Source organism: Solanum dulcamara, chromosome 7 (assembly GCF_947179165.1).
Source record: "Solanum dulcamara chromosome 7, daSolDulc1.2, whole genome shotgun sequence".
NCBI classification, from domain to species: domain Eukaryota; kingdom Viridiplantae; phylum Streptophyta; class Magnoliopsida; order Solanales; family Solanaceae; genus Solanum; species Solanum dulcamara.
The window spans coordinates 12,807,008-12,824,469 of NC_077243.1; the positions used below are offsets into that span (position 1 = coordinate 12,807,008).

A 17,462-nucleotide genomic window follows, 5' to 3' on the forward strand; every position below is an offset into this window, starting at 1 on the left:
CACAACTCACTTGGTGTTTACTACTGACGAAATGTGGATTATAAATGGCACGTAACTTTATAAAAGATAAAGGTTCGTTGGTTTGACTCTTCCTGAACTTTGAAATATGACCAATATATTCAATTTACGTTAATCTATTAGAGTATTTATTTTGTCTCAGCAAAACTCGGAATGGTCATTGTCATTTTTTTTGACTAAGAGGTAGTTTGGATTGACTTATAAGTTATTTTTAATTTTTTTTAAGTATTTAATTGGCTAATTTAAAGTTATTTTATGTTTAAAATAAACCCTAATAAATAGGTTGATTTATTTTGATGAACTTATTTTAAGCAGTTTATAAGTTGAAAACAACTTATAAGTCAAAAAAAAAGTTGATCTGCACCTACTTTTTTTTTTTAGCTTATAAGCAGTTTTCAACTTATAAATTATTTAAAAATAAGTTAATCCAAACAGGCTATAGACAGTTTTTCAATTTATTGACTTATTAGTTCTACTTAATACCTTAATTGTCATTTTGAGAGTTTTTGGTCAGAATCATCTTTACACTATATTACAGGCTTAGATTACATGCTTAAAATATTATTCTTAACAAAAAAATATTCTTTAACTATTTAAAATTTAACAATTTTCATCCTTCTGCTATAATTTTTCAGAAAAGTAACAGATTCTACAAATATCAAGTCACCCATTTGTATTTATTATTCTAAAATAAGTCAAAAATATTATCGTGAACTTTTTGGGCGATTGAGTTTAATTAAAAGTTTTTTCATTTATTTTTTATGTGATTTAATATTAAAAAATTAACAGTTGAAATATGTTTCTTCTCAGCTGAATCTGCTTAAGCGGGCTTGTAGGAGACTTCCACTTCTAATAATGGAGAATGAAACTCGAATGCGAGACATCATTAGAAACTCGAATGCGAGACATCATTAATCTAACTACAATTTGACTTTAAAAAATGTGAAGATAATTAAGCTTCAGCTTCTTTAAAAAATGTATCCTCACACCTTCCTAACATTTTTTGTTTCAGCAAGCAATGGTGTCCACGATTTTTAATAAATTTTTTTTCAGGAACTTTTTATATTAGGTAATGAATTATGCAGAAAAACTTCTTGTTCACATGAATTGCACATGTTTTTGTAGGATTCCTTAATTTTTTGACAATATCTAACCGGATGATGAAAAATTATTAATTTTCAAATACTCGAAGGATGTTTTCTGTCAAAAAATATTTTTTAAGAATGTAATTAAGTTTAAGGTATAGTTTAAAGATGTTTTTGGCCAAAAACTCTCATAAAATATCTAGCCTATGAATTTGGCTCCTCTCCATTATATTTTTTCTTTCATTTTCATAAATATACATTTAGAAGAGTGACATTTGTTGCTCCTAATCTCAAATTTATTGGTTGGACATTTATATGTCTGCATATGCAATAATTTAGAAGGGGAAAATCAGCACGGAAGCTCACATTATTTTTTGTAAATGTACATTCAACTTTTTAGACTGAAATTATAACATTCCGATAAAAATACATTTAACTATATTGGGTTCAATTAGTTATTTTGTTTTCCTATAGGGTATGTCTTGTCTTGCAAACAAATAAAAGGTCATCAAACTACAACTCCATGTAGTAATTTTATTTCAGTTTCCTTGCAAGTTAATTTGCTGAAATTTTCCTTTAATAGTATTTTCCTCACGGACCATCTAAAAAGTGACAAGTGGGCTAAAAAGAAGGGGCCTACTATGGAACCCTCCAGTCCAAAGCCCAAAGGAGTGGACAGAAACCAGAATCAATTGACACGCAAGTACAACTGACGCATAATATTGGCATCAATTAGCCATTGGGAAAATTATGAAACTAGATAAAATTTTCAATTTAATTATGAAAAATAACTATAGTTTGAAAATATTATTAAAAATTAATATATGTTGATTTTATAATAAATTATATATTTATAATTGTTTTTCTAAAATACATTGTATTTTCACTCTCCTTCAACCTATTCTCTCTTATTTCTCGCTTCTCTCTCTCCTTTTTTTTTTTAATTTGTTTTACTTTTTCTTTCTTCTTCGTTGATTCTCTCTTATTTCTCATTTTTCTCTCTCCTTTTATTTTAATTTCTTTTCAATATTCCAATTAGATTTTGGAGAATTCAAAATCAAAATCTCATTAAATTAGGTAGCTTTCTTTCGTGTATGTATTCATCGAGGTAATCTCGACATTATTTAGTTTTGTTTTATATTTTCATATTTATTCATATCGTACTCTCAATTCTAGGTATTTTATTTTTGCATTATGTATTTTTTGTGTTTAATATCGCTATTCATTTTTTGTTTTCGAAAATCTTGATGCAATGTTCATTTTCAATTCATGCATGTTAATTATACTTTTGTAATTGCAATTCATTTACATACGCATACCAAACTAATATGTATTCATACTTATTGTCTCCATTTGATTTGTATTTTCATAAACAAATAACATTGTATTCATTTAAGCATTACGTATTTATGTTTATTCAAAGTAATTAACTATCTAGTTTGTCATTCAAAGTAAAAATATAACCAGTTAAACACAATATATTCAATTGTATTCAAAGTCAATCACAAAGTGTATTTTACATGTTATTTTTAAATCATAATTTGTACTTGTATTCAAATTCAAGTTATATTTGTGTGTAGTTTTCTAATTAAGCAAAATGTATTCATTTGTGTTCAAACTATATTTTTTTATGTGTTATATTGAAATTCATTAAGAAGAAATTTCCAGAACTAACTGCATGTATTTTGAATTCAAGATATTTTTTGTGGGTTGTATTTTAGTTAAGTATAAATGTATTTATTTCTCTTCAAATTCAATCAATAATTGTATTGTATTCGTTGTATTTTGTCTTCGGCTTCATACAGTTGAATCTCAAATCTATAGCAATTTGTTTAGCAATTTTTTCGACTAAATCTTTATATGTTGCATACTCTTTCAGCATAATTGCCTTTATCGTGTAACCAGCGTAACAATTATTTTGGTTCTATCTTCTGGAGTGCATGATTAGAAAATTAATGCTTCTCATTCTGAATCAAATTAAATGTGTCATTATTTCAAGTTATACTAATATATTTTATATTCTAAACTTAATTGTGAATAGACATTTTATATCACAAACCAATTTGTATGCTAAATATTTTCTTCTATTACCACCTTACATCACACATAAAATATTTTTGTATTCCAGCCTTACACTTTATATTCCACAACAACTTGTATAAAAAATTCATTTGAATTAAAAAATAATTTGTATCCTCGACTTACTTGAATTATAATTTTATTTGTATCATAATACCTTCTTTGTATCCAAGATTTATTTGTATCTCAAATTTACTTGTTTCCATAATTTATTTGTATTATAATTACATTTTTTTAGTTCAATCTCAAATTTGTATTTTATTCTTATTTTGTATTACGTTCTTAGTTAAACTACATAGGTATATTCACCACCACCAACATCAAAGTTGTATTTAAATTCATTTACATAAAAATAGGCTTCTTGTTGTAATCAGAACTTAACTCACCACCAAAGGATCAAAATTGCATCCAAATTCAAATTTATATAATGTATATGTTTGTATTAAAATCTTTCAATATTATTTATACAGTTCAAATGATATATAAAAATTGTATTCGTAACTTATTCGACATATAAATCTCACAACTATGTAATCCAAATTAGTACAAATAGAAAAAATAAATGATTTGAAATTTAAATTATAATATATTTGAATCAAAATAGGGAGTCATTTACCTTAAATAATTTTGGTTTATTTAACAACCGCGATGTCTCCAAAACGAGAGCGCCATTTGCCCTAAAAAATAGGCGGCTTCGCCTTCAAGCCATCAATAAAATCCCTTATTTTATAAGAGTATGGTAGAAGAACGATTATGAACTGCTCCAAGTTTCCTTGCAAGATATATCAACGTTTTAAATTTTTTTAGAAAAAACAAACTAAGAAAATTGTTGAGTTTTTGAATTGGGTTTCAGAAAGATGAGAAATAATGAGGAATAAAGAATCATGTAAGTAACAAGAATAATGAGGGAGTAAATTATGAGAGGTTACCAAATATAACCCAAAATTTAATACATTCAGTTATTTGATATGTTTTTTGTATGCAACACGAGAAAAAATACACAATTTGAAAGGCATAGCAAATAAAAATATAGCTGTGTTTTGCAAATATTGAAAATATAGCTATGAAGTCCTATTTAATGTTATTAATTTGTTATTTATAAAAATTTCCTATAAAAATTAGCAAAAGAAAAATCTTAATTAATTGGCATTAATTAGCCCATTGACAAAACGATGCGCCCCTTTTTAAGGGATAAATATTTTTATCAAGGAACACTAATTAATCAATTAAAAATGTTGTTGCTATATTTAAGGAATGAAAATAATTTTTATTTCTTAATAATGTGTATTGAATAGTTACGTATCTTCTTTTAAAAAAATGTTATGTTATTTTTCTTTTCAATAATCGGCGGAGTCAGAATTTTCAATGAGGGGTTCAAAATCTGAAGAAGAAGACACATAAACTAGCTGAAGGGGGTTTGACATGTATTATTTATACATAAAAAAATATTTTAATCATGTATAAATAGTATAATTTTTCGCCGAAGGCAGCCCTGCCTACAATACAACACAAAATTGACATCATTTTGCTAATTTCATTAAAATCATTTTGCAAAAGAAAGGGTAAAGATTAATATGGAACACACTAATATGTATATGCCGTTAAATTTTAATTTATATAATTTTGTACACGCATACTTCGTTAAATTGTATTTGTATAGTTCTAATATGTATACATCATTAAATTATGTTTTATACAATTTAAATATGTATAAATCAGTAATTTGTATTATGTAATTCTAATATGTATACACTTTTATCATGTATACACCATTAAACTGCAATCTGTACAATTTTGATATGTATACACTTCTAGTATGTATACACCATTAAATTATAATATGAAATGTATACATTTCTAATATGTATACACCATTAAATTATACTATAAAATGTATACACTATATATATATAAACTATCAAACTTAAAAGTTAATATGCAAACACATCTAATATGTATTTACATAATTGATGTCCCAAATAATTCATTGAAATGAGATATATACATCTTCATCTTCTTCTTCTTCTTCATCTTAGCACTTTCTTTTTTTCTATCGAACTAGAAAATCTCAATTTCACAATAACGAAAATTCGATTTAATAGGTAAGAGAGGTTGCAAGATAGAACAATTTAAGTAGATAACAATGGATAAACAAATGGTTATATTAAATATGCATATACAGAACAGATTAAGGAATAGAGTTAAAAGATTTAGGAGAAGAGAAAAGTTCGCAAAAGAAATGCCTTTGAAATATGAAGGATTTAAGAAAAAGAAAAAAGAGAGAAAAGAGGCAAACTCAACTTGTGCATTTGACAAACCATGAGGAAAGAGGGGAAAAAAAGGCAACAAAGAGATATTTCTCTTTTACCATAAATGAAAATAAGTTAGAACGTGTTTTGAAGAGAGAGAAAATATCAGAAAAGTACTTCCACTTTTCAAGAATACAAAAATGAGTTATTTCATGCCAAAATAAATATTAAAAAGTTTATTAATTCAAAAGATTTCATTTACGCAAAAATGTCCATAATAATTTTAACAATATAGTGTAGAATTTTAGTAACCCGATTGTGTTATACTTTTCTATCTCATTTTCTTATTCCTATTTTTTATTTTTTAAAAAAACAATATTTATCAAAATACATTTAATTGTGTAAAGTTGAGTGTGGAAGAATTCCTCAATCATTCATATCTCAATATGTATACGAGGATAAAAGTAACATCTTTCGTCGACGCGTATTTCATATAGAGACTATTTTGAAATTTCAAATTTTTTTGTTGATGTATTTATTTCATGTAGTGTGTATTTTTGTTGATACTTAAGAAAACATGTCACTAAGAAATGTCAAATAAGTAAGACTCAACATAAATAAAATATTGATGACATCATTAAATAGTTGTTAAACAAAAAAAATATATCATTTTTTAAAAACTGATCAAACACTAAAATATGTTACATAAATTAGGGCACAAAAATATCATTTATTAGACCTATACTGACACAAAATTTAAAAGAGACTAGAGATTTTTAATTATTTACCGCTATAAGTGAAATTCTCCAAAATTTTCGTAAATATAACATACTATATTTGTCATTCATTCTTTTTCAGGATCACTAAACTCGTAGAGAATATGGATGAATTGATTGTAAAAAAAACTATCTAAATTTAAAATTAAGTCGAGTATATACTCCGAGCAATTCTCAAAACATCTAAATAATGTTGTGAAGCAGTTGCTTAGACCTACTCCATTTATGTATAACTTGGCCAAAAACATCATAGAATTCGATCTCTACATGAGTTGGTGTCAATTGGACAGACATGAAACCTTGTCCATCATAAAAGAATTTCATTTCTTCTCTGTTCAACCCTTTCACGTCTCCTCTCCATGCCTTTGATCCTGCTCCACTAGTTAAAAATTGGATGGGGCTGTAATTAAACCAAAATTGGATAATAAATTACAAAAAAGATAACATATATTTGTTAGAACAATTAGAGTTAACGGTTGAAATGAGGTACTGCAATAGCCCATAAATTATATAGGAGGAATAAACTGCATTACGCAAGCCTGAAGGCCAATCCCCTATTATGGCATGCAAAGAGTTTCAAACTTGGGACCTCTATAAAGTCCCAAGCCAAACCATTTAAGTCAGCCTGGAGGTTGTTTTTTTTATAGTTATTATTTGAACTCTTTAACTTTTACCTTTCGGTATCACTTATGTGCTCAAGACAATGATCGTGGCCGTTCATGTACAGATCTACATCATTTGCCTGAAATTTCATAACCCAACCAAAAAAATAACGTTACATCCCGGTGAGATTTTCAGACATTTAACTCTGAAAATTTGTTTGACTATAAAATTTTGGAGAATTTAGAAAAATAACATAAAGGTGTTTTTACTTTTTTACATATTAAATTACTCACAAAAAGTCAAAAAAATAATTTCGTATTCATGGCCAAACACAATTGAATCAAGCTTCATATTTTTCAGTTTAAAAACAAAAACTATTTTATTTAAACTTTACCATGAAACATGGTCAAAACGTCGTACCCTAATGATAGGAAGAAGACGTTCCACAAGTTCATTAGTGTCACCATGGTGTCCCACACTTCTAATGGCATGATGACCCACTACTATTTTCCATTTTGCTGTTGATTCACTTAACGCATTCTCTAGATCCTGCAATAATAGGTTAGCAATTCAATAAATAACGTGAAGTTATATCCCAAAATATGTCTAAAATCACGGCGGGCCTAACTTTTTGGTTTCAGATCAATTCAACCAAATATATGTGTGACTATTGATTATAAATCAATTTAATATGGGATAAAATAAGTATTTTAAAGTTAGATTGTTATTAAAATTAAAAATTGTCACTTTGTATATTGACTAAAAAGTAAAATGAATCATACAAAACTAATCAAAGCAAGTATTAAAAATCTATTAAATATGTATAAATTATTCATTTGAAATTCATAAAAATTTTAACTCTACATCTGCTCAAAACTGTGAATAAAGGTGAAGAAAAAGGCTTTTTCATAAAATTATTTGAAGTATTTTTGAGATGATGTGAACTTACTTTTAATACGTTTTCTGTATATGTCTTTTGAGGCATCACATTGCGCCAATCATACGTATGTTCCGTTTCTACGAAGTACTCTTTAACAAATGGGGTTGTGTCCACCATGAATATTTCAGCAATTTCTGCACCAAAAAAAAACAATTTTAAGTATTAAAATCATGATATTCAAAGTTTAAACAATAAATCATGAAAACGGAGAAATCCCTCCCTCAAAAGGTTCTTACGTAAAGTGAATTCGGATTAATCGGACCAAGGTCATATGCAAAGTAACAATTATGATCATACTAGTGGGTACGAAATATCATATGATTATATGTTTTAAAAAAAAAAATACTAGATTTCAGATTTAGGTTAAAAAAAGAAATTATGGGCATTTTTTTTTTACCTGCATTGATTATGAAAGAACGCAAACAAATCCATCTACTGTCAATTGTCCTAAGGTAAGGACTAAGTTGAGCCACTGCATCTCCCCTGTAATCATGGTTACCCAATACTGCAAATCAACATTAACATGTCAGAATTACAAACAATAAAAATAAAAAATAAAAGTTTTCATTTGTAAAACCTTTTTTTTTTGTTTGTTTTTCGTCAAGCCTAACTAATCCAGATTCGTGTCCTGTGAAACTCACCTGTATACCATTGGTTTTGCAAGCTATTTGCTTTATAAACATTGGTGAAAGACTCTAGAAAATTTGGGTCATTCTCTCCTGTTAGCCCATTATTATAAAAATTGTCACCTGTTGATACTACAAAATCTATGTCTAATTCCTCTCCAATTTTTCCCATCTGCATCCAAATTATACAACATAATTAATTATCAAATACAAGAAAAAGGGGGTACTAATTAACATTTTATTAAAAAAATTAAAGGGTACCTGAAGAGCAACAGCAGATTGATTATAATGACCTTTACGTCCCCAATCACCAACAACCAAGAATCTTAAATTGCCGTTAACTTTAATAGGATGATCAAATTTCTGAAACCCAGTTGTTCTAGAACAAAATATTAAAAAACTAGCCAAAATCACAAGGAACAGAACCATGGCTATGTATGAAATTGACAAATAAAGGAAATGAAATATCTTTTCTCAATTAGAACACACAAGATTATGGAAATATGGAGGAAGAGAAATATACAATGCATGTAAGAGGAAAAGAGTATTTAATGCATGTAATAAGAGTAGAAAAAAATTCATGTTGCTTGTTTCCTAAAAAGTTATGCGAATATGCGAGTGGATATTTTATTGGATAAACAGAGAATATTCGATGGAACTGATTCAAAAGTTGTTATCCTATAATTGTTATTGGGATAATGGAATTGTTGTTTTTGCGGGATTGTAAAATGATAACTCAATATTGTATTTTGTGTGCCCAATTTTATACAAAATAATAGTATTTTTTATGTGCACTTTTATTTGTTTATGTTACACTTGACATATCCTCTTATTTTCTTGAAAAACATTTTTTTCCTTCGTACCATACGCACCTTAATTTTTTGTTCATTCATCTAATAGATTTACATTTATTTTCCCTTTGCTTTATCGGTTGAGTGTTGGGCTAAAACAACCTAAATATACTATATAATATGAGGTCTTGATGAATCATGGCTCAATCCGATAGTTGTTGGGCTAAAAGATATTTCAAATATAATCTTAGCATGGTGTGTGTTACATTCCGTATTTTTGCATTTTGGATTATTCATAAGCTAACGATTATAAATTCAAGGACTTTTAATTTTGAATTTTAAAAGGACATGATTTGTTGTAGATGTCAAGTTATATGAATAATTTATGTATAGTAAAATACATCTCAAGAAGGACCCTTAAGCCAAATCAAAATAGAAGCCATCAAATATGTTTTTCTTAAAGTCACGTTTCGGGTAAGCTGACTTCGGGAGGCCATAACCTCTTTATAATTTGAGAATTTGGGAAAACTCTCAAAATGAAAGTTGTAGATAATTGAAATATCTTTCCAATCATAGGTCGTGGGACGAAATGTGATATCAGAATAATAATATATAGACGTTTTAAGTCTGACAGGCCAAACTAAATAGTGAATTCGGCTCAACCCAATTCTAATTCGGGTCAGGCCCAATACCCACGAAATTAATCTAATTTCTATGTCTTCCTTCATAGTTTAGACTAAGAAAATATCCAGAAAAATTTCCAGAGAGAGAGAGAGGGGAAGTTCTTGAGAGAAAAACCAAATCCGACCAAAATTCGAGTCCCGAAATCCGAAGCTCATGAAGAGAAAATTGTTGTACGTCGCGTTGGCTTCAATTTGAGCTAGAAATCAGCCAATAAGGAGAAGATTTTATGTGGTGCTGCAAATTTAAGGTAATATTAAAGTCTTCTTTTCAATGTTAACAAGTTTAGTTAGAGTTTTAACGGATTAGAACGGAGAAAATAGTGTTATAAACTCGTTTGGTGATTTGTTGAGATTTATGGGTTAAAGGGTTGTTTTAGGTAGCTTAAATGGATGGAATTAGCTTAGTGATGATGTATAATAATGGTTGATATTGTTTTGATGTTGTTGATGAATTGTTGTTCTTGAATTTGGAGGAAAAAGGTGTATGAAGATTGTGAATGTTCAAACCCATTTTTGGAATTGAGTAGCTGGTAGTAATTCTGGAATATCTCATTGTGTACACCTTCGATTTTAGATATTAAACATGTTTTGGAAAGCTAATACACGTACCTACAACTCTTATGTTTATGTCTTAGTCTATATCTGCTGTTATTATGTCGAAAACTGAGCATTAAATCATAAGACAAATTCTGTCCAGATTCTGGATTGAAAAATCCTTCATGTATAGCTGTTCGTATTTTGATGATATCTCTTTGTAGAAAATGATTTTTGAGTTAATTTCTTTTGCATTGGAAACTTAAGACAGAGATCTAAATGTTTCATGAAGGTCATAAAGTCCAGTTTTGCCGTTTTCATTTTCAAAATTTAGATACAACGTGAGGTACTTGACTTTCCGAATTTACTGCTTTGGTAACATGAGTCGGGTGGAAATATTCTAGGCTTATTGTCAATAATAAATCTTATTTTGTGTCAATATTTTGGATTGTTGATGTTGATTGATGATTATATGGCTGGTTTGAAAATGGGAAAAGTGAGCGATATAGGGGAGGTGCTGTCCAATTCTTTTTAGAAATAACCTACTAACGATAGACTACGTTTTATTCTTGTCCATAGCTTAACCATATTGCTTAACGTTTTAATATAGGTTGAGACAATATTGGACAACATATACGTATAAACGCTAAAGGTATGTAAAGTTAACATTTTCTTCTTTTGGCATGATCCATATGAAACGAACGAATGACGTATGCTTAAATTCCAAAGAAACTCTTATTCGTAGATATACTCGGATGGCTACCGTTTTTTATTTTCAAAATTTATATTGTTATGTCTTGACTCATGTGTATGATTCCAGCCATCCTAGTTGGTATAACTCATGTTGTGGTATAATTCATATTTTAGTATAATTCATAATTGGTGTGATTCATAATGACTATTGTCTTGGTTTTCAAATGATGGACTGTTTTGCTTATTCTATTAAGTCTCCGATAATGATCAAATTTCACAAGGTTGCTAATGATACCTTATTCGTGCATATTGTTATGGTATTATTCACCGAGTCCTACGATAGGCCGGGTATGTTATCATGTATGGATTCCACTACATTATTCACCGAGTCCCTTACTAGAGGGCCGGGTACGTGATATAATAATATGATATTATGATGATATGATGATACGATTATGGCACCGAGTCCCATAATGGGCCGGGTACGGTATTAGTGTACACTACTCTATTCACCGAGTCCCTTGCTAGAGGGCCGGGTATGGTATAAATATACATATGACGATATATTGATATAATTGTGACACCGAGTCCCATAACGGGCCAAGTACGATATATGATGATGATATGCATGTCTTCATTTTATAAGACACAGGTGCAGTGATTTATTGATTATGATACTTGACTCCTGAATCTTTATTTCAGATGTGATCTCCTTTACGATATTTTATGCTTTATATACTCGGTACATATTTCGTACTGACCCCCTTCTTCGGGGGGCTGCGTTTCGTGCCCGCAGGTACAGATACTTATTTTGGAGAGCCGCCACCTTAGGATTCTACTCAACGGGTTGAAGTGCTCCATTGTCTCAGAGCCTAAACTTTTGGTACTAATTCTTATAATGTATATATTTGTGTATTTAGGGGTACGGCGGGGCCCTGTCCCGTCATATGCTATTGTTAATCCTCTTAGAGGTCTGTAGACACATGAGTGGGTTGTATGTAGATGTTGTCTGGTGTACTAGTATGGCTTATGTTTTTGGACGTTTACATTCGGAGTGGAAGCCTTGTCGGCTTACATATTCTGTTATCTTATTTTTGATAATTAAGACTCCCCAAGAAACAGTTGATTTTGGTATATATATAAGTGACCGTTTGAGATGGCGTGCTACCCATAGAAATTCTATATCGTGTTTAATTGTCGATTGACAATAGATAATATGTGTGTATACGAGTGTCCAATTCGGACACTATTCACGGCCCACGGGGCTAGGTCGTGACAGTGTGTTAGTATTGTGAGAAGTTAAATAGTTGGAGGGTAGAACTGTCATTTTACCAGAAATTAGTTAGTGGAACTAACAAGTTGTTAAAACTGTTAGTGGAACTAATTTCAGTTAACTAGTATAACATAGTGTGTATATATATATACACTAATTGTAATTAGAAGAAGTAGCTGAAAAATAAAAATATCTTGGTCCTCTCTCACTTTACTTTTTCTCTGCTCCTTCTCTCTTCTCCTTATTGTTCATCTTCATCTTCATCTTCATCTTCTTCTTCTTCTTCTTTCTTTCTTCAATATGTACAGCTCACGTTTATCTTCATGGTATCAGAGCGGGTCGTCACAACTATCACTGTGAGAAGCTGATCTTCGATGTAGAGTCAAAGAATCGCAATAAGATTCACTGATTCATAGGTTTTTCTTTGTTTTGTGTTTGACAGATCAACAGATCGGAGCTCCGATCTGTGTTAAAATTTCGCAATTGTGTTACTGGTTGAAGAAATGGCAGGTGACACGGCGGCAGCAACAAGTTCACCTCAAAATCTCAACCAAAATCACCAACAAGCTAGTGTGCCAGCCTCCTCGAGTAGCAATCTCACTCAAGGGCAAGGTATTGACTATAATCACCCGTTATTTCTTAGTCCTACAGATGTAAGTGGAGTTAGCATCATTTCTTTTCAACTGACTGGTGTTGAGAACTATACTCTGTGGAGTCGTTCAGTCAAGTTAGCCTTGTTAGGGAGGAACAAGTTGGGACTGGTTGATGGAACATGCAGAAATGACATGTACAGTGAAGAATTTTGGTGTCAATGGGAGAGGGTAAATGCAATTGTCTTGTCGTGGTTAATGAACTCAGTCTCAAAGAGTTTACTTAGTGGAATTGCGTTTGCCTCAAGTGCATTGCAAGTGTGGGATGATCTACAAGAGAGATTTGATAGAGTAAATGGATCAAGGACTTACAGTTTACACAAAGAAATTGTTACTCTACAGCAGGGTACTAACTCTGTCTCAATATACTATACGAAGCTGAAGGCATTGTGGGATGAATTTAAAGTGTTAGTGCCCTCACCTTGTTGCAACTGTGAAAAATCCAAAGGATTTGTAGCTCACATGAATAGACAAAAGTTGTATCAATTTCTAATGGGATTAAATGATTCATACATTCAGGCTAGGAGTCAGATTCTCATGATAGATCCATTACCAACTATAAACCAAGCATATGCCATGATAGCAGGAGATGAGAGCCAAAAATCTGCAGTTACAAGCATCAATAATTTGGGATTGCATTCATCTGTTCTAGACTTAGCTGCTATGTACTCTAGAGGTGGCAGTAGTTCAGGTGTAAGTAATAGGTACAGGAAGAATACACCTCTACTTTGTGACTTTTGTAAGTGTAGAGGCCATACCAAAGAATTCTGCTACAAGGTTGTTGGATATCCACCAGATTTCAAGTCCAAGAGGAAGGCACAAAGTACATATGCTGATACAAATGTCTCCAATCATACTCAGAAATCAGGCCAAGCTAATTTCTCTTATGGTTTGAATACAAATGTAACTAATGAATTAGTGTGTGGTAGGAATATTACAGGACAACACTTTCTAGACACAACATCAGTTGAAGCTTCTACTAAAACTCTGAGTCAGGTTGAGAAAGATGTCAAACAACTACTTCAAGGGTGCACATTCACAAAGGAACAATATGAACAGATACTCAAGATGATGAATCAACAGCCAAAAGCTACTGCATCTGCTACTACATCTGACTGTAATAAGGCAAATAATGCAGGTAGAGCCTTGTTTGTAACTGAAAATAGTAATGTGTGGATTGTGGATACAGGTGCAACAAATCACATGGTATCTAAGTTAGATATGTTACAAAAAGAATCTGTCCTCAAGCTTGACACTCCTAAGGATGTATGCTTACCAAATGGTGGTACTACACAAGTTACTCACATTGGCTCTTGTAATCTATCAGCTAGAAGTGTGATTACTAATGTGTTCCATATACCTGAGTTCAAATATAACTTAATGTCTGTCAGCAAAATAACAAGGGAGTTAGGCTGCTCAATCTCCTTCTTTCCTGATTTTTGTATTTTCCAGGAGCTTTACACTGGGAAAGTGAAGGAAGTTGGTAAGGAAGAAGGAGGACTATACCTGCTGTGGAGACATTTAACTCAAGGTAGTGTAAATAATGTCAAGGAATCTGCTAATGCTGTTGATACAATTCTTTCAAATGGTAAGGAGTCAGACATGGAGCTATGGCATCAAAGGCTTGGACATCCCTCTTCTACAGTACTTTCAAAGATGTTTGCTGACAATAAAATCACTATGTGTAAGGTGTCTAAGTGTTTAGTTTGCCCATTTGCAAAACAAACTAGACCTGTATTTCTTTCTAGCAGTATTAAAAGCAGTAGATGCTTTGACTTGATACATGTTGATCTCTGGGGACCCTATAATGCAGCTACGTTTGATGGCAATAAATACTTTCTTACAATTGTGGATGATTTTTCAAGAATGACCTAGTTATTTTTACTTAAACTTAAGTCAGATGTTTCTGTATCTCTTCAAATGTTTTTGCAATATGTAAAAACACAATTTGACAGGGTTGTGCAGATTGTCAGATCTGATAATGGTACATAATTTGTTAATTCTGTGTGCTGCAAATTGTTCAAAGAATGGGGCATTATTCATCAAAGGTCTTGCCCTTATACCCCTCAGCAGAATGGTGTTGCTGAGAGGAAACATAGACACCTGCTGGAAGTGACAAGAGCCCTGAGATTTCAAGCCAAAATACCTATCAAATTTTGGGGTCACTGTGTTCTAACTGCAGCCTATCTCATCAACAGACTCCCTAGCAGTGTAATTGGGTTTCAAACTCCCTATGAAAGACTATATGGCATCAAACCAGGGCTATCTCACTTAAAGATTCTTGGATGTCTTTCATTTGCTAAAAACCTTGCTGAGCATGACAAACTCATGCCCAGGTCAAGGTTAGCAGCTCGCATGGGCTACTCTGAAGTGCACAAGGGATATATTTTGTTTGACTTACTTAACAAATCATTCTTTATCAGTATAGATGTTATTTTCAGGGAGGATATATTCCCATTTGCCAATAAAGCTTATGCTGATTCACAACAGCTATTTGTAGACAGTTTACAAGAAGCAGATATGACCATTCCAGGTTTATCTACTATAGCTCCCATATCTTCTAACAATATTGATCAGAATCCAAGCCTTGATACAGGATGTGAGCATACTACTGTAGAGCATTCTGAGGATCAGATACATGTTGCAGATGGTGCTGGCTCTGGGGAATCAAACCTTACAGAAGTAACCCTTACTGAGGATCCTAGTGCTCCTAGAAGATCTGTAAGATCTAAGCAACCTCCAACATGGCTGAGGGACTTTGTTTCCCTAAACATAACCAGTGATGTTCAATATCCTTTATCCAACTATGTGAACTATTCTCATCTATCTCCCACATATCAGCATTATATTGCTGCTACTTCTACTATAACAGAACCTACCAGCTATGCAGTTGCCATCAAGGATTCAAGATGGGTTGATGCTATGCAAGCAGAGATTCAAGCATTAGAAAACAATAATACTTGGGAGATCAATACCTTGCCTGCAGGTAAAAGACCTATTGGCTGTAGGTGGGTTTATAAAATCAAATACAAGTCCACAGGTGAAGTAGAAAGATTCAAGGCCAGGTTAGTTGCCAAAGGTTACAGTCAGCAAGAAGGTATTGACTACAAAGAGACATTTTCTCCAGTTGTGAAGATGGTTACAGTAAGATCTATTCTAGCTCTTGCTGCCTCCAACCAGTGGCACATCCATCAAATGGATGTGTTCAATGTATTTCTTCATGGGACCTTGATGCTGAAATCTATATGCACCTTCCTCAGGGTTTTGTCAATCAAGGGGAGAAGGTGTGTAGACTGACAAAGTCCTTATATGGACTTAAGCAAGCCCCAAGACAGTGGAATCATAAGCTCACTGAGGCTCTTATCTCCCTTAAATTTAAACAGAGCCAATATGACCACTCACTATTCATCAGTAAATCAGAAACAGAAATTATACTTATACTTGTGTATGTGGATGACATACTGATCACTGGAAGCTCATTGAAGTTAATAGAAGACACAAAGGAGGCTCTACAAAAGGCCTTCAAGATGAAAGACCTAGGGGAGCTTAAATATTTTCTGGGAATTGAGTTTACAAGATCCACAGAAGGGATACTAATGCATCAAAGGAAATATGCCCTTGAGCTTATAGCAGAAGTTGGAATGAGAGCAGCTAAACCAGCAGGAACACCTATAGATGTTAATGTCAAACTAACATCAAGAGAGTATGATCAACATGTGAAGAAAAGGCAAGAAGCAGATGATGATCCTCTAATAGACCAGGTCAGTTATCAGAAACTCATAGGGAAACTATTATATCTCAATATGACAAGACCAGATATTGCTTTCAGTACTCAGACACTAAGTCAGTTCCTGAGTCAACCAAAAAAATCTCACATGGAAGCTGTACTAAGAGTGGTAAGATACTTGAAGAAGCAACCTGGACAAGGAATACTACTGTCCAGCAACCCAGACCACAAGATTACTGCCTTTTGTGATGCTGATTGGGCCTCCTGTCCACTCACCAGGAAATCTGTAACAGGGTTCATGATTGTGATTGGAAAATCCTTGGTTTCATGGAAATCCAAGAAGCAAACAACAGTATCAAAGAGTTCAGCTGAGGCTGAATACAGGAGCATGGCCTCCACTGTATCAGAATTGGTATGGATGCTTGGAATGCTGAAAGAAGTAGGAGCTGAAATTGAGCTGCCAGTACAAGTTTACAGTGAAAGCAAGGCTGCAATCCAAATTGCAGCAAATCCAGTCTATCACGAAAGAACAAAACACATAGAAATAGATTGTCAATTCATTAGAGAGAGGTTACAACAAGGTTTGATCAAGGTGGACTATTTATCTACTCAAGAACAACCTGCAGATATACTAACTAAAGGACTATCCAGGATGCAGCATGAACATCTTCTATCCAAGCTAGGAGTTTTGAACATATTTGCACCTCCTAGCTTGAAGGGGAGTATTGTGAGAAG

The 17,462-nt window shown here is 32.0% G+C and overlaps 1 protein-coding gene and 1 long non-coding RNA gene across 3 annotated transcripts; one reads left to right on the forward strand and one right to left on the reverse strand.

Moving 5' to 3' along the window:
- Positions 1–6,243: 6,243 nt before the first annotated feature.
- LOC129896805 (purple acid phosphatase 17) lies at positions 6,244–8,900 on the reverse strand. 2 transcript variants are annotated; one of them, XM_055972779.1, is made up of 7 exons: positions 8,638–8,900; positions 8,392–8,548; positions 8,148–8,255; positions 7,760–7,884; positions 7,231–7,359; positions 6,882–6,949; positions 6,244–6,586 (listed from the first exon to the last, which is right to left on the reverse strand). In XM_055972779.1, exons 1-7 carry the CDS (start codon positions 8,803–8,805, stop codon positions 6,391–6,393), a joined length of 951 nt encoding a protein of 316 aa, XP_055828754.1. In that variant the 5' UTR covers positions 8,806–8,900; the 3' UTR covers positions 6,244–6,390. The 2 variants fall into 2 exon arrangements, with proteins under 2 accessions (XP_055828754.1, XP_055828753.1); XM_055972778.1 differs by having other exon boundaries at positions 6,244–6,607.
- A 1,172-nt stretch (positions 8,901–10,072) lies between these two features.
- LOC129896388 (uncharacterized) lies at positions 10,073–12,158 on the forward strand. Its single transcript, XR_008767960.1, has 3 exons — positions 10,073–10,098; positions 10,995–11,036; positions 11,874–12,158. It is a non-coding gene; the product is annotated as an uncharacterized LOC129896388 (long non-coding RNA).
- The last annotated feature ends 5,304 nt before the right edge of the window (positions 12,159–17,462 follow it).